The sequence below is a fragment of the Hemibagrus wyckioides genome, linkage group LG09 (assembly GCF_019097595.1).
Source record: "Hemibagrus wyckioides isolate EC202008001 linkage group LG09, SWU_Hwy_1.0, whole genome shotgun sequence".
NCBI classification, from domain to species: Eukaryota; Metazoa; Chordata; class Actinopteri; order Siluriformes; family Bagridae; genus Hemibagrus; species Hemibagrus wyckioides.
In genome coordinates, this window is record NC_080718.1 from 9,548,998 (window position 1) to 9,566,969 (window position 17,972).

At 38.0% G+C, this 17,972-nt stretch overlaps 2 protein-coding genes across 6 annotated transcripts in view; one reads left to right on the top strand and one right to left on the bottom strand.

The window, feature by feature from the left end:
• Nucleotides 1-3,616, top strand: part of LOC131359110 (cysteine-rich motor neuron 1 protein-like) — a 57,515-nt gene extending 53,899 nt beyond the window's left edge. The window contains exons 11-12 of one of the 4 annotated variants that reach the window (XM_058398693.1): nucleotides 524-702; nucleotides 1,158-3,616. In XM_058398693.1, the coding sequence (XP_058254676.1) occupies nucleotides 524-702; nucleotides 1,158-1,349 (371 nt within the window). In that variant the 3' untranslated portion in view covers nucleotides 1,350-3,616. The other 3 variants (XM_058398692.1, XM_058398690.1, XM_058398691.1) reach the window with 3 other exon arrangements.
• A 286-nt stretch (nucleotides 3,617-3,902) lies between these two features.
• Nucleotides 3,903-17,972, bottom strand: part of eif2ak4 (eukaryotic translation initiation factor 2 alpha kinase 4) — a 47,375-nt gene continuing 33,305 nt past the window's right edge. The window contains exons 32-39 of one of the 2 annotated variants that reach the window (XM_058398689.1): nucleotides 14,343-14,429; nucleotides 13,600-13,709; nucleotides 13,420-13,478; nucleotides 10,769-10,872; nucleotides 9,954-10,022; nucleotides 7,270-7,314; nucleotides 5,444-5,559; nucleotides 3,903-4,287 (exon numbers count right to left, since the gene is read on the bottom strand). In XM_058398689.1, the coding sequence (XP_058254672.1) occupies nucleotides 4,230-4,287; nucleotides 5,444-5,559; nucleotides 7,270-7,314; nucleotides 9,954-10,022; nucleotides 10,769-10,872; nucleotides 13,420-13,478; nucleotides 13,600-13,709; nucleotides 14,343-14,429 (648 nt within the window). In that variant the 3' untranslated portion in view covers nucleotides 3,903-4,229. The remainder of the gene's footprint in view (nucleotides 4,288-5,443; nucleotides 5,560-7,269; nucleotides 7,315-9,953; nucleotides 10,023-10,768; nucleotides 10,873-13,419; nucleotides 13,479-13,599; nucleotides 13,710-14,342; nucleotides 14,430-17,972) is intronic. The other variant, XM_058398688.1, reaches the window with a different exon arrangement.

The following is a 17,972-nucleotide window of genomic DNA, read 5'->3' on the forward strand; positions in this document are numbered from 1 at the left end:
TACACCATATTATCCTCCCTCTTTCTCCGTACTTTTTTTTTTTTTTTTTTTAAACTTTCCCTCGAAGCTAAACAGTCTTTTGAATAGCATATCTCACCATCTTCAAACTTACCTGAGCTTTCCTCATCAAATGGCAATAATCAAGCATCGTCTTGGGCAATAGTTGTTTAACAGAGGGGGACTTTTAGTATTTTTATTTGATGTATTATGACAAACTCACAATTGATTCAGAACAATAATGTTAAAAAATAAATTACTTAAACATATTGATCATGGTATTAACTTGCTTAGTCAACAGCAAACATGTGGGAGTGGATATCAATTCCAGGATGTTAATAAATATTATACTTTTACTATATTTCAGGATAGTAAAATATAGTTTTTCCTCTCTGCCTGGTCAAATTTTCCTGTTAGCAATGCTAGCACATCTGCACAAGAATTAAATGAGCACTTCATTAATTATAATTGATAACATGAAAAAATGTACACGTGATATTTAATGCAAAACTCTCATCTTTTCAAGATGGCAGAAGTTGGAGTGAGGATATCCCAGCTGACATGGAAATGTCGCTCATCTACCAATCTGCAGCCTGGATTCTGGCCGCCCTCCTCATGTCCATAGTCATCTTTTTCATTGTGGCTTTTCTCATTAACAAGAAGAAAAACTGCATACAGATGTCCTGCTACGATGCACCCAAAAAGGTAAGCACATTCTAAGGATTTTTTCTAGTCTTTGTTTTTGACAGAAATATGATGCCTACCAGCTGTAACACTGGTCAAGAAAAGAATATTTGAAGCTGTAGTAAATCAAGTGCATTTTTTTTTTTTTTTTTACAGCTGGAGAATGACCTAGAATCCTTGTTGTTTATGAATGCATGCCATTGTGCAGCTGTAAATGGAATTTATGCATTTATTCATCATCAAGGAGACAAACACTGATTTATTAGAAGACATTTCTTCTAAAGCATTTTAAGGACCTTTTGTATAATGGGAAAAGTAATTCTTCTTTTCTAGCTAAATGTTACTACTGCTACTACTTTGCTACTCAAAAAGTATGAAACACTTAAGCTGAAAAGCTGGCAGGGATTTCCTCCCTTGCTGAAGGTGAGCAGTGTTCCTTAATGAAGGCTTTTGGTTCTTTGCCTTTTCCTCTGTAGACCGTGATCCTAAAGAAGCATGTGAACATGAGCTCGGTTGTGTACACAGAACCATCCAAGGAGAACAAGCCCCAGAGCGTGAAGAATGACTGCAGCATGACCTACTCACCAAACACAAGTTCTCCCTATGGGGAGCGAATCAGCATCCCACGGGCCAAGCTGAGCAACGGACATGTGAGAGTCCAGCGTTAAGGCCTCCTGCTGGGACTACAGGATATTTCCTTTCATCTCTATTGGTTTCATACACATCCATGAAGCTCACAGAGCAACTCGCACCACATGCCAAGGATTCTTCTGTCTTTTGTTGAGAAGGACCTTTGGTGTCCAGTGGAGGAAAAAGTATTGTGAAACCTTGCGTCTTACTTTATTATATTGCTGTTTTTTTCCCTCCTGGCCCTTTTTTTGGAGTGCTAAATTCTTCCCATAGCTCTCAGGAGCAAGAGGAGGAGAAAGCATACTTATTTGGACATGAGACTACAACAGTCCACTCTGGAGAGATGCTGGGTTTGAGTTGGACTGGACTGAACATTGCTATAGACTTGTGCATCAAAATACAATTCAAATTTACTTATTTACAATGCTCTATGCTAGAAGTTTACAACCAAGCTTTGAGTTTGCTCCAGCAAAGCGTGACTGGGGTATGTACAATATGTACAGTATGACCCAAAATAGAGGGCAACTTCTCTATGGACATTTGCAGGGTAAAAATGAACATACTGGAAATTACTATGACTAAATTACATTCATCAGCCACTTTATTCAGAACACCTGCTTCATGCAACTAAGCCAATCAAGCCAGTGCATAAAGTCATGCCAATACAGGTCAAAAGCCCCAGTTAATGTTCACATCAAACATCAGAATGGGGAACATGATCTCAGCAACCGACCTCAGTGACTTTGGCATGGTTGTTGGTGACATATGCTGGTTTGAGCATTTTAGAAACTGCAGCCCTCCTGTGATTATGTTGGAATATTGGAAAAACCTGATCCTCTGCCCACTGTAGCATCAGATTTCTCTTCTTGACTGACAGGAGAGAAACCCAATGAACTCATCTGCAATTGTAGCCCATCCATTTTAATGTGTAATGTATATTGACGAACTTTTCTGCTCACCACGGTTAAGAGTGCTTATTCGAGTTTCCATAGGCTTCCTTTCAGCTTCAGCAACTAAAACCAGCCTGCCTGACCCCAACATCCAAGTCACTGAGATCACATTTTTCCCCCATTCTGAGGTTTGATAAACATCTACACGACTTTATGCATTGCACACTGCATTTATGATTGGCTATTGGAAAATTGCGTGAATTCATGGGTGTACAAGTTCACCCAATAAAGTGGTGAACATACGGCAGAATCTGAATAATCAGCACCATGCAAGAGGAGGGGATCTTCCGAATCGCTGGTCTATGTCTATTTTTTTTTACTTGTAAGTGTATGAGTTGTAGTCTTAGTGACTTTTATGATTTCTATTATGGCTTCCTTAAGTAGTAAGTTGTGTCAATTAAGAACCTAGAGTAAAACATTCAAAAACAACCACTGAGGGTTAGAATCTACAACATGTCCTTGGGATCTGCTGATTCAATAATAATAATAATAATAATAATAATAATAATAATAATAGTCAACCATTTATCAAATGAGTACACTGGCTATAAGCTCAGAATTCAGGCTTTAATTCTTCAGGCTCTTTTGTTTCTTTCATCCATATATGCCAGTCCATATTTTAATTGTTATTATTATTATTATTATCATCATCATCATCATTTCAATATTCCATTCCCCCCTGTAGCCTGTGAGACGTAATCAAATAACTAGCTAATAACTCTGTAACTTGGATCTGTAGCTAGTATTTGTGCATATTTCAATACTAATTAGCAGCATAATGCTAAGGACATAGGCTGCAGACTTATTATTCACATGACTGATGCAGAACAGGCAGTCGGTATTATTCGGGTCAGTTGCTTACCAAAAATTTGTAAAATATTCCAGGAAAGACTGATGCACAGACAGGGATTTGACGTTTCTAACAGGATGGTAAACTGCTTCAGTAAACAGTGTTTCTATTTGGGTTTCACTGCCAAGAGTAAAGCCCAAACCTTAGTGTGTTACACAACACTTTCACAGGACAATTCGACTCAGTTTTAATGTTGTTGTTTTTTTCATAAGAAGTGTTGCAATGGGGGGCAGGAAAATGTAATGTGGGAGAGGGGTAAAACAAAGCAAGAACTATTTTAGATCATTTTAATAGCTTTTGGCTTAAAATGATGACAATGGCCATGTTAGGGTTGTATTTCCTAAATGTAAAAAGGTAGATAAACCATAGATGAAGAGTACATTATTTATTTTTTCAGACAGTTTTATTTATTAATACTAAACTATAGTTTGAGTACCGAAAAATCTGTGTTGTTTGGATGTTGACAGAAACCATATTAGCCAAAGCTGCTGTACATTTTTGATTTTGTAAACCATTTCCATTTCTATTTGCTTTTTGGAAAAGGAATAAATATATTGTGTGATCTAAGTGTCATGGGTGTCCGTTTTTACTCCTACCACCAATGACAAAACCTCAAAAGGTTTGATTTTGACACTTTAATTTACAAGATGTAGAAGGATCCATAAACCCCAGCTCCAGTAAATGACACTTACTGAGGCATGAAATGTAGGGATTTGTTTCGTTCCATTTTGCTTATACACACATTTAAAATAAGGACAACTTTTTGTAAGGAAAAATACACGTTTTAATGCGTTTGGTTTAGCATTTATAATACAGTAAGTGTTAACACATTTGAAATCCTCTTAGACAGCTCTCTGTCTTGGAAAATAAAGATTGACATGATATCACTATGGAGAGAATTCAGACTGGGGAATTATACAATGCAGAGGCTCAAAGCTGGTAATAATAACAACTGGACCCCTGTGAAAATGAACAATTTGTACCTTTGGCAGAGATGTAAACTGCACTCATTGCTAAATAAAAAGAACCCCCTGCAAACCTAAATCAACAACATACCTAATTTCAGTCCTTAAAGAGTCTTGAAAATAAATTGTCCAGAACAGTGAATGACGTCTGGTTTATAGAAGAATCTTGTAGTAGTCATCTCTGTAGCTGTACAAAACAACAACTGCAACGCTGCAAGGAAAATATGTTCAGATTAATCTCAACTAATAACAATTTCAACCCAAATATAATCATTGCTTGATGTAGCTGTGTCTCTCAATACAGCTCTAATAGGATTCCCTTGTCATTTAAAACATCTTTAAATACTTTACTTGCTACAATCTCTAAATGCGATCTTACTTCCTGTCCTGCAACAAACCATCCAGCTCCACATGTCCAAAAAAATGCCCTACAATAACTCCATTGTTCTTTTCTTATTGTAATTTTGCAGCAAAAAATGGCCTCCACAACCTAATAAGACTGTAGAAGCAAACAAACAAATTAGAAACAACTGTTCTGCCTAATCTGTAGAGACTCCGAGAGGTGCCAAATGCAGCTTAGTCATACTGATCCCTGTGTTTTTTTGAAGTGAAATTCATTCAACTTCAGCATGGTATTTTAGCCTTTTCTTCCTACAGCTAGGAAACTGATATATGAATGGATCTGACACTTCTGTATAAATTCTTGTGTGGAGGACGCAAATTTTGGATACACATTTTAATATATGACTGCTGAATAAATTAATATAAGCAGATCAAACAAGTGCAAAGCAGCTAATTACTAAATCCTTCACACACAAAATCTGGTGAAAGTTCAAATCTCTGTAAAGCTGTGGTCCCCAAGGACTGGAATATTTCACCTCTGGAGTCTGCTAATGAGCATATGACTAGAGACCTGTTAAACTCTGTTACATACATTAGTGTTCAATATAGAAAAAGTTTCACACACACTAAATAAATATTTAAAGTATTAAATAACTTCAGCTGGAGCAGCATGCATATTCTGCTCCAAGAGGGTGTCCATAAGGGTTACCTCTGGATTCCTTCCACTTCTCAAAAACGTGCAAAGCGGTAGACTGCCTGTGCTACACTGCCCCTGAATAAATGAGTATGTGTGTGTTGGCTACGCAGCGATGGACTCAAGGAATTCAGCCTCACCAAGGATAAAGCAGTTACTGAAGTTGAATGAATGAATGAAATAAACTAAAACTTTCAGATTATTTCCAGCATATCTTGAGCTGACATCAGTGACAATAAGCTCAGTTTAAGACCTTGAGGAAGGTTGGCTCTATTTTGTCAAATGATGACCTTCATAACAAAAACATTCAGTTCCTTCAATATGGTTTTACCTTTTAATCATCTTGAACCGGTGGATCTCATCACAGATGGACTTGAGATAGCGTTGCTTGGGCATGTGGGACAGTAAGTGTTTAACGCTGATGTTGAACTGCTCTTCTCCATCAAACTGGATCAGTAAGAAAGAGCAGAGGTGACACAGTCAATTTGTTCATTATTTAAAAATGCTTTTCAGCAAACAATTTAGCAATATATCATCCATCTCAACACATTCAGTTTATGTAATGTTGTCATCAACTCAACCCCTTCCACTGGTGGAACATTTGCTTCTTTTTAGAAATAAATAAAAGTCAGTTGATCTGTCCAAAAATAGGCATGATAATCTGTTTAACTGTAATCTCATCATGCAAATACAGATCAAGAGATTGGGTTAATGTTCACATTAAACATTAGAATGGGGGAAAATTTGGATCTCTGTGACTTTGACAAAGGCATGGTTGTTGAGGCCAGAATTTGGTGCCAACAACCTAAATCCATGAACTCTAACCTGCCTTGTGTTAACAATTCAAGCTGCTGGTGGTATAATGGTGTGGGCAATGTTCTCTTGATATACACTAGCCCTCTTTAAATCCAGTCTAGCATTACTTGAATCCCACAGCATATCTGAGGAGTGTTGCTGACCAAGTGCACCCCTTTACGTCCACAATTTTCCTATGTTATTAGAATCCGGCATGATGATGCACCATGTCACAGAGCACAAGTCATTTCAGAGGGGTTCCATGAACAATGAGTTCATTCCAATGGAATTCAACAGAACACCTTTGGGATGTGATCGAGTGGGAGACTCACTCTGCAGCAAATCTGCAGCACTTCAGCGATGCAGTCATTTCAACATACACCAGAATTTCAAAGGAATGTTTCCATTTCTTGTGGAACCCCTGCCAAGAAGCTATAAGGCTGTTCTGAGAGCAAAAAGGGGGTGAAAGGAGGGGGGTGATGTGTGGCGGTTTGATATCCAGTATTACTATAGCTGAAGTGGCTGGTGAGTGTGTATATTTCTTACATAAACTCTCACCTGCAAACGTTCTAATATAATTGCTAGGAAAACTAAGGACAGGTCTGGATCCATTCCTCCATCTGTTATACCAAGCAGTAAGCATAACAGAGTGTTAAAGTGTAAGATATAATAGTATATGAGTGGATAGGTTTATTAGGATCTAAAGCACTAGACATAACTATTCACTAGCACCTTAGTAACACAAGTACATATTTACACAAAATGGTAATAAATGAGGTGCAGTGTTTTCATAAGAGGCTGCAATTAGTCACCTTCAGCTCTGGTTTCCTGAGGTATAGGTTTAATCATTGTGCATTGTTTAGTGCTTTAAACCCACATCGTTTCTTTTCATAGTTTCCTATGCACCATTGCTGTATGCGAATTTCAGGACAAGACATCCATTCATTCGGTGTAGTACGTCAGCCTGCGTCAATTACGTTTCTCATCTGGACTTATATTTCTTGAAACCGCATAAGCTGTACTTTTTTTTTTTCTTATTCAAACAAAGACCGGGGGATTCTTTTCCACCACCCAACTCTGGCAGCCGGACAAACTCCTTCTTTTTCCTTTCTCCTTAAGTCAAGTTTGCGCGGTCAGTGCTGAGAATGCAGTGGAAAAGCAGCAAAAGCACAGGGGTTTCCCTCACAGTAAGAATGCAGACACCTCGAAGATAGGTTTCCTATAGACTCTGCGTACCAGACAGGATCCCCTCTGTTTTCCTGTTTGTGTGCCACCAAAGTCTTTCCCACCCTCCCACTCTATTCTGCTGGAATTCATTTATTTACTTACAACAGCTCATTATAATAGCTAGCAGATACAAACCTCCAGAGACAGGAAGTTGATGAGAGTTTCCTTGGACAAGTCGACCTAGAAGTGAATGGAAACAGTGTTACTTTAGCAGACACAATGGAGTCTTATCTAGGATGTGCTTTGTAAACAACACACTTTATCAGCATACAAACATACTGTACTAGTTCACAGGAAGTTCCCAAAGTGTCTTAGTATCTCTTCGATCTCAATGCTTGCAAAAAGTCAGCCAAGTTCCACGTGAAGGAATTATTTACTATACAGAGCAGGTAGCTCAAACATGATCCTGTACCACACACAGACTAATGGACTAATTATACTGCACACTACACAAATGTCATTGTAGTGATCCAGAGTTACTGAGTCTCCGGTTCCACAGGAAACAAATACTAGAATTCTGCAGAGAATAGGAGTAAGTAGGACAATGTGTTAGTGTGGTGGCCTTGGAAAGCCTACCAGATTTCACTTTCAGATGGCTGCTGCATTATAACTTTACCTAGGTCTAGGCATGTAAAGGGACGTTAAGGAAAATGTAACTTTATGCAAAATGGACTGACCTAGTGCAGTGACTAGCAATGGGAGTGGGCCCCAACTCCTGTTGCAGAAAACATCCCCCAAGCCATGACATTTCCTCCTCCACCTTTCACTGATTTCTTTACATGGGTTTATTCTTTTCTCAGTTTGATGCCAATAATAATGTTTCCCTTTGGACCCAAATTAAGTTTGCTCTTATCACTAAAGTGAAATTTGGACTGATTCTATTTTGTCCACACAACTTTCTGAAAGTGTCATAGTTTGGGAATGTTTTCTGAGGCAGGAGTTGGGCCTCTTCTACAGCTAACATGGCAGGATGGATGAAAATATTTATCAGAACCTCCTTCAGCAACATTCACTTACTTTTCTGTGAGCATCTCCCAATCAGCCTGCAATTTTCATGCAAGACAATGCCAAAACTGGTAAAGCAGTTCATTGACGGCAAGAACAATGAAATAATAAAATGGCCAGCCCAGAGCCCTGATCTAAACCCAACTGAAAATCTCTGGAAAATCCTTGGCAAAAAAAAAAGTTATTGAAAAGAAACCCACAACAGTTACTGAACTGTGGTAAATACTGGAAGAAGAGTGGCTCAAGATCACACCAGAGCAGTGTGAGAAACTAGTGATGTCCTGTGACCACAGATGTGCTGAAGTCATTCAAAGCAAGAGCCTCTACACTTCCTACTCATTTTTGACAGCTGTAACCCTCAAACAGTTTAGTTGTAATCATCTTTTGTGCTGCACTGTTCTCTAATTCTGATAAATGTTTTAAAGTTTTCCAGCTACACAATGCAGGCGCTTAAAACTCCCGACGTTCTTACCAGTAACCCAGAGGGTTAACCACTGAGCCACCACTGCCCACTGCACAGGATCAAGGATGAAGGGATCTCAGAAAGCAGCATTCTATACAAATATTCCTGGTTGGTGACGAGCAGGAACTTTAAGGGGACATTTTTGGTTGGAGGTTGGGAACTAAAAGTTGCATTAGTACACAACAAAAGTCTGCAATTAAAAATGTTTGGACAATGTAGACTCGCTAAACTGTACACTGTGAATACTTCAAATGAAATTAGCCAAAAACCACAATCAGTCAAAATATACAAGTAATTTAGATCATGATGGAAAGAGTTTGTTTAAAGAGCAGTTATGATTAGAAACGTAATTTAGCAATGGTTGATTTAAAGAGGCTTTCAAAACTGGACTTTGCAAGTTTGCCCCTTTACTACCCTTATTTCGATGGGAGTGTTTACATGAATGAATTCATCCATCCAGCCATTTCTTTACTGCTTATCCTACACATGGTCACCTGGAGACTATACCAAAGGAACGGGGGGCACAAGGCAGGGGGACAACCTGGGTGGGTGCCAATCCATCATAGGCCGCGCACACACACACGCACACAAACAACAGACAATTTAAAGATGCTAATCAGTCTAAAACATATGTCTTTGGACTGAGGGAGGAAAGTAGAAAACCCAAAGGAAATGAGGCAAGGTATGAAGCAAATGCAATAAGCTCTGATTTTTTACAAAATGCACACATCCAAGGCGTTTTCTTCATTGTTTTATGTTACTAATATTAAAGACCACTTACTAGAAAAAAAACACAAGAAATAATAGGTTTTATTAAAGTTTTCCCAGTGCTTTTTTACAGAAAGTTCTGCATCCTGACTGAATGTTTGTTGAATATTAAGGCTGAACCGTACTGATCTTGTGACATCTGAAACAAAACGTTTCTCACCAATCCAACCTCAGAATATCTGAAGTAGATTAAAATCTGTAACAATTTCTGCCAATGTCACAATACACTCCTGATGAAAAAGAAACCAAACGCTCATGCACATAATCCACAAATTCAAATAGAGAAACTAAGGTGTTGACGGCTGTTAGTCTTCTGTTTAAAGGATTACCCTTAAAAGGATTTTTCAACTAGATCTGAGTTGCAGTTCAATCAGTTTACTGCTTCCTGACTGAGATGAATACATGACCATTTTTATTCTGATAAAGGTCTCAATCTGATTACTAACTGATCATTAAGGTGTAAACATAGCTAATGACCCAATACTTACCCCAAAAAATCCCAAATGTTAAAAAATGGAAACAATAATCATGAATAAAAAAAATGAATAAAAGGAGAAAGAAAACCAGAAACACTTTCACTTACAGCAAGCACCTCGATGTCATTACTCTTGTTCTGCAAAGTGTTGCCAAGATTCTGCAATCTGGTTTGTATCTGGAAGTGCAGAGAGAGAAAGGAAACATTTCTTCCTTGATTACAATAAACATGTAAATACAGGAGGCTTTTCATTCTTGTGTGGAAGAAGACAGCATGGAGTGCTTACCTCGGATTGTCTCACACTTCAGGTTCGAAAAACGAATTATTTATTTGTTTGTTTGTTTGTTGACTGATTCACTTATTTATTGATTGTTCTTTTAATGCCATGTCAGCATCAGTGGCTATTTTCATGGTCAGATAAAGCTAATATAACAGTACTGTTAGATATTTTGAAGACTTCTAAATCAGGAGGTAATTCATGTAATACTTCGATTACACTTGGGGTGGTGGTGGTGGGGGGGTTTTGCTGTGATGGAAAGGTCAACAAAAAGACCCTTAATGCTCCCTAACCCATAGCTATGCCAAATTACCCTCTAATTCTGCTGCAGAGGCAGATGGTGTTTCTCACAGGCTCTGGACATGGGAGAGATGTGGAGCTATAAGGTTATCACTTTGTTTTGATCTAAGCATGGTGTGAGGACTCGAAGAGAAGGAGTTTTAAGTGCAGTGTTTACTATTCAGTGCACAGGTCAAGTGGGAGTCACTGAAGGAGCTGGGAGAAGTCCATTCAATTTTTTTGGATCTTTTCATTAATATTAAAATGTTGGCATATGTGGATGAAGTGCGTGCTTAAGTTTACACATGAATGCAGACAGAATCTGTAAGACATTTTGTTGGTTTGAGATTCTGGTGAAATTTCTTACCTGCGTCTCGTAGCGGCGTCGTGCGCTAGCTGAAACCTTGTCCGGTGTAACCAGATTCACGTTCATGTTTATTACTGCACCTCCCCCGTGCTGCTCCGATGCCCCTGAAGCATGGAACAAATTTTATTAAAAAAAACAAAACAAAACAAACAAAAAAAACAAGTAGACTCCAGCACTGACAGGGATGCCACTGAGTCCATCTTGTTACTAATTTGCATGACACAAAAACCCCTACTTTAAGAAAGGATTCCAAAATGTAATCAGTTTGTATACAGGTTATGATGGTAACTCTTTATAAACCCTAAAACATTCAACTGCTTGTTCTTGAGATATCGAGCAAATGGCAAAGGCAAAATAAACCCTGGATATTTACATTCAACATTCCTTCAGTAACTGATCTCTTCATTCTTATAATGAATGAAGTGGTGCTTCAAGGTTGGAGGTTAGAATTTTAAATATTTTTGTATAGATATGACCTAAAACATCATCATCATCATTTTACATCATCAGATTTTCACACAAGAGAACACAATTAAACAAATGAAGCAAAATATTATACTTGCTACTAAACGTTTCTGGAAACTGTTGATCAGTCCTGCACATTGGCTTGGAGGAACTTTAGCCCATTACTCAGTACAGACCTCTGGGATATTGGTGGCTTTCATCACATGAACTGCTTGCTTCAGGTCCATCCACAACATTTCCATTGGATAAAGTTCAGGATTTTGACTTGCCAATTCAAAACATTAACTTTATACTTCTTTGATGGAACTTGGGTGCTTAGGGTTGTCTTGCTGCAAGACCCACTTTTGAAATTCAGTTCACAAACAGATCTCCAAACATTTTTCAGGACCAAGTCGTTGGCATAATGCAGAATTTGTTGCTTCACTGATGGCAAGCTGTCCTGACCCATATTACAGCAAAACAGGCCCAACCCATAATATTACCATCACCATGTTTCACAGATTTAAGGTTCTTATGCTGGAATGCAGTGTTTCCCTTTCTCCAAAGAGAACATGTGTCATTTAAACCAAAAACTCAAATCACGTTTATATGCATACACAAATATTTTGTGTATACAATACTGTATTCTAACAATGGACAATTTAATTTTTAGATTTCTATAAAGCTGTTTTGAGACACAGTTTAAAACTGAAATTTATAATTATCCCTAATGAGCAATGCAGAGGCAACGGTGGCAAGGAAATACTCCCTGAGACGATGAGGAAGAAACCTTGAGAGAAACCAGACTCAAAACGGAGTCCATCCTCATCTAGTTATTTCTTGGTTTCATCCACACACAAATCATTTTTCCAGCCGTCTTCGGGCTTGTCCGTGAAATATTTATCAGAGAGTAGTGTTTTTTCCCTAGTGTTCAGTGATCATCTGATCATCTGATAGTGGAGTCATGAACATTAGAGGCCTTTAGTTGTTTAAAAGTTACCCTGGTTTTACATATTACACATCTTATGCTTAGAGTGACCTTTGTCGGTCAATCTCTCCAGGAAAGGGTAAGAACCGTCTTGAATTTTCTCCATCTGTATACAATCTGTCTGACTGTGGATTAGTGGAGTTCAACTCTTTAGAGATGGTTTTCTAACCTAGTGAGCAACAACTCTGAAACCAACACAATCAGAAATTATCCTTTTTCATGCTATGACACACTTCCACAAACACATGCTGGGAAGATCAGACTTTGTAAAATCGCCGTTCTTTAAATAAAACCGGATGTTCAATCACGCCTGATTGTCATCCCAATGATTAAAAAAAATACACCTAACTCTAATTATACCTTCAAATTAACTGCTAATCCTAGAGGTACACAAACTTTTGTCACTACAAGTATCTGTACTACAGGATCAGTCTCCTCAACAAAGAAATGACCAAGTATAATATTTTTACCTTGTTTGTTTAATCAGGTTCTCTTTGTCTACTTTAACAGTTGTGTGAAAATCCAATGATGTTTTAAGTCTTATTTATGCATAAGTAAATTCCAAAGAGTTCACAACCTTTCAAGCACCACTGTACAGCCCCATAATCACTGTATAGTTCCCTAATTATGTTTCCTATCTTTCCTTCATTCCTCCATTACTATACTTATACACTTATTCTTCCTGCATTTCCTTAATTCCCTCCCTCCTTCATCTTCCTCATTTATTCACATGCATTTATCAAAAGACACAAACACAGGATGACTGAATTATGATGAAGGTGTAAATTCCAATGCTAGTATGGAATTTATTTTTAATCACTTGGGGATTAGCATGCTTTACTGCTTTGTAGCATTACAGAAGTAAGGGGGGAAAAAATCCTTTGCCACATGACCATATGAAAAGAAGTCCAATAACATTGAGTGAGTAGAGTGAAAACAGAATAGGAGCCAGTCAAAATACTAGCATGGAGGCTTATAATTTCTACTCATTATATTTGGCATTTTAAGGTACCCACTGCATCGTATATTTGCATGCACACACATGCACACACACACACAGTCACTTACTCGCACACACACATACACACGGTGCTGTCTTTACCCCTAAAGATAAATGACCCCCAAATGAAATTCTTGTTTGTCTGTGTGAGGTCTATTTTAGCTTACCTCCCGCTTAACAGGCAAAGCAACAACAGAGGCCAAATAGGAAAGTAGATACCTGAGTTTAGCAGAAGTGATCCCTTAGGATTCTGGAGAGAACCTCCCTCTGATACCTCTCTGGAAGAAATCATCAGAGAATAAGAGGTCACACAAGTGTTTGTTTTCTTAGTATCCCTTTGTGCTGCTGACATTGAGATAAATGGAGGAAATCGTAAAGCCACAGGGGAGTGATACTCACCGGCTTCTCTCATCAGACAGTTTGGTCCGGCATTTTTGGATGATGTGATCCACTAAGTCCGACTCTAGAATCCTCTTTTCTGACTGACGGTCCTTCTCGAAAGATTTCACCTAAAGCATAGAAAAACAAACGCTTATTGTGATGTTTGTATAACACAGTTATAAAGGTTTTTTGTAAGTGAAAGTGCTCCGTTTAACCCTTACATGCATACCTTGGTTCACCAATGATCCGTGACCTCATTTCCCCCTTTTAGCTTATCCAATCTTTCTTTTTTAGTTAAGGCCCCACCATATATTTCCATTTTGTGTGAGAAAATAACCAGCAAGGTTTTGTCATGCAGACTGAATGCATTTACCGCTGTGTTTGTTAAACTAGCTCCATACCAAACATGATCTATTCAGGAATGTAACCTAGGTAAGACTAAAGAGTATACATAAATTATTTGCACTTTTTTTTTGCTATCTGTTTCTGACCGAAAATGGCTTCCAATGTTTAATTTACATGACCATCTCATAATCAAGAACATGCAGACGGTGATTAAACCCAGAAAAATTAAAAAGGCAAAAAGCCATCAGAATTCTCCTGCTTACTACAAGAAAATAACTTAAAAAGACTTAAACTTAAAAAGATGTACAATTTGTCTCAAAACCCTGAAAACCTTCTAAGCTGAAAAGCAGTAATACATTATCAATGCATTTGTATATTTTACACTAATAGAGAGAAATGGTCATTTTGCAACTTACTTTTACATAGGTGCCCTCTTTGTCAGAGACCAGGACCATGAATGTAATGCCTTCAAGCCTGCAGTGATCCAGAAGATCCTCCTGAGACTGAAACACATAGAAAGAATATTTATTATTTCTCCTCAGCCGTTCTAAACAGGAAACAATGGTGCATCTAAACCCGTCGCTCACATACCACCATACTGATAACATCCCAGTTTCTGGGTATTTTCATGGAAAAAATATATGCTGACATATATACAGACTCAGAATCACAAAACAACAAAGATCTACTATTTAATTTTGGTTGTTATTTGTCCATCATGGCCCGCTTCCTTTATAGAATCTAATGCATTTTTTAATTACTACACTTCCAAAATGGCCCTTCATTCCACTGTACATTAGCTTTGTGTAAAAGGCAGATGGATATCAGTGCTCAAGCATGTTAAGTGCCACTAACAGGAAGTCATATGGGGAGTGTTGTTACTCGGCTGACAAGCAACACAGACACATGTAAGAGAGACTGATAAGACGCACAAGTGTGGCCCGCTTTCCAATTAGCAGCATTAAAATGGACATGCACAGAACAGCACCATGTTTGGGTAGGAAAACCCATCAAAGCATTTAGGCCTGAACAGGTAACTCACCACAACCTCTAGTTCAATACAACTATCGGGTCACCAATTCAATTACTTCAAATGTTAAATACTTAAATAAACACTGTAAGGATGTTGAATTATACTTCGAAATAAGTTTCTAATAATACTGTGTATGCTAATTTGACTCGCCCAGCTGCACACAGAATTCAGAATTCATGTGAAGCCAGTGCAAAACTGATGACAAATTGTATCCCAAATCTGCATCGCAATTTGTATTTAAATCTAGTTTTTACATATAAGTGACTGGACTAGAGAGGTGAACACCATAACATATTACATGTATTCTTACATCCTTTATTTCTGTAAATTACAAGTTTTACTTACTTAAATCACAGCCTTTATGGTCTTAACTTACATTTTTATGTATTTAATTATATACTTTACTTACTTAACTCACATCCTTTATTTAACTTCCGTCCTTTTCTTACATTACTTACATCCTTTACTTATTAAACTTACACCTTTTACTCATTATCTCACACCATTTTCTTACTTAACTTGCATGCTTTTCTTACTTAACTCATGTCTTTATCTTACTTAACTGATGTGCTTTACACTGTTAACTTAAAACCTTAACTTACATCCTTTACCTAGATTACACCCTTTACTTACTTAACTTACATCCTTGATTATGTCCATAACCTTTAACATTATCTTAATAAATTTACATACTTCACTTAAATTACATCCTTTACTTGCTTACCAACTTTACATAACTCACATCACAACATTACTTACTAAACTCATATGCTTTATCTTTTTAACCAAAAATCCTTAACTTACATTTTTATCTTGTGTAACGTATATACTTGACATACTTTAATTACTTAATTTACATACTTAACCTACCTAACTTACTAACCAACCAACATGCAGCCTGATTTAAGCACCTATCCACAGACTCTCAGGGAAATGTAATCCTGTATTTCTGTGTATTTCCACAGTGTTCAGTGCTCGGCAGGCTGGTGAACATGTGTCTGTGTGTACGTCACACATGCATGCAATGCGTGTGTCTGGGGGCAGATTTATCCTGATCACACCTGCTGCATGACGTCTGCATCTGGCCCAGTGACTGTGGTGCAGACGTCATTCTGTGCAGCGTGGCTCAGAGTTGCACTCAGCACCCTCAGCCCCAGCCAGCCAATCTTAGTGACCATCCAACAGCCGTAGCTCTGTAGTGAATGTTCGGCCTCTTAGTAAATGGAACTGTCGCTGTGGTTAACTCTTGCACAATGAACCAGGCATTCTTCCAATCTAATATTAAATGGATTGTCATGGGGTTAAATTGAACAAGACCTCAGCTCTGTTCATGCCACACAGTCACCTGTTTGCAGCCTGGCAGGTCAAATCCACTGCTTGGCCCAAGACAACATATTTAAAAGCTTTTCTTTGTTAACTCATGCGTTCGGTCAGATTGTGTTTAGTCTAAATTCGTCGGTACTAACCACATAAAAGAAAAAAGTCATTTTTTTCTTCCAACGCGTCCACTTACTGCAACGACTTTCTTCCACCTTTACATGGCCTCTTTGGCTACATTGCTGTGATGGTCGTTGGCAAAGACATGCCCACTTTTTATAAACCAATCAATTTCTGTACTCCCACCCATCTAAATATACTGCTTCACTCAGAAAGAAGGTCACATTGTGAAAGAGTACAGTACAATTTCTGTTTCACATTATCTTTAAAGGGAAATCCTGGCAAAAAAATGAATACTGTGTAGCACCATATTGCATCCATCACCCTCAGTGTTTATGCAGGGTTTAGGATCAGCCACAACGTTAACATAATCACCACCGTGAGGTGAAGTGAATAGAACTGATATTTTGCTACAATGGCACCTGTCAAGATGTGGGATATATTAGTAATCAATGAAGTCACTTCTCAAAGTAGGAAAAAGGAGCCAGAATGCTCTATCCGATCTCAGATTCCAACAGGATCGAGCATCTGTGGTATGTGCAGTATGTTAGAACCTCTAGATATAACAACCTCTGCCACCACCATTACGCAGCAAAATGTGCTTTCTATCAAAATTTGTTTCTACCATTTGTTATACCACATGCTACAGTGCAGCATGATGAATTCATTCATCATCACGACAGTTTAAATACATTTTTGTTTATATTTCTCCACATATGACCAACTATGTTTGGCAGAATATCTTGCAGACATATATAAATAATAATAACTGTGGCACCTGGCAGGAGTGGTCAAATATTCTGCATGGGGTGTGTGGGGACTGACTGAAAGCTTCTGCATGAGCGAGGAGGATTGGTCAGAGAGCGTTCGGGAGCAGGTGGTAATGGGATTTAAAAAAAAAAAAAAAAAAAAAAAAAAAAACATAGCCCTACATACACCTCCACAACAGAAGTGTTAACATTTTACTAGAGATTCATGTGAACAGTCTAACAGTAGACAATCCTAGCAGTGTCATTAATCCTTTAATGATTAATCTGCCGATCATGTATGCCTTCAAGTATCTCACTGTATCTGTGTCAGAACTATTACTTCAGAGCATAGTCATATTTTGGATGAACACAATCACTTTCCAGTCAGGAAAACTATAATGGGAAAAAAAAGACAATTAGGTAGTGTTGATTTTGGACTCATGAGTTGGGACACAGAGTTGAGTGATTTGAGGTTAAGAGTCGGCCAAGATACACAACAGAACATATAAATAAAATCTTATTAAAATGAGCAGAGGAAAAAACAATGTAGGCCAACATAGCAACTGCAGGACCAAAATGAAAAACAAAATGAATATGTTATCAATAATAAATTATTGGTCAATAAATGACTGGGAGATAATGCAAGTACTGAGTACTGGAGTGGACTAGAGAGCAAGAACAGGGTGTGAGTAATTTGGGTGTGTAATGCTGAGGCAAAGCTCCTTGGCACTGATGATCGAGTGCTATGGACGTGCAGAATGTGACAATGCCATGGCAACAGTAGGGAAACTCTCTACACTATTAGTACTAACGCACTACCACACACA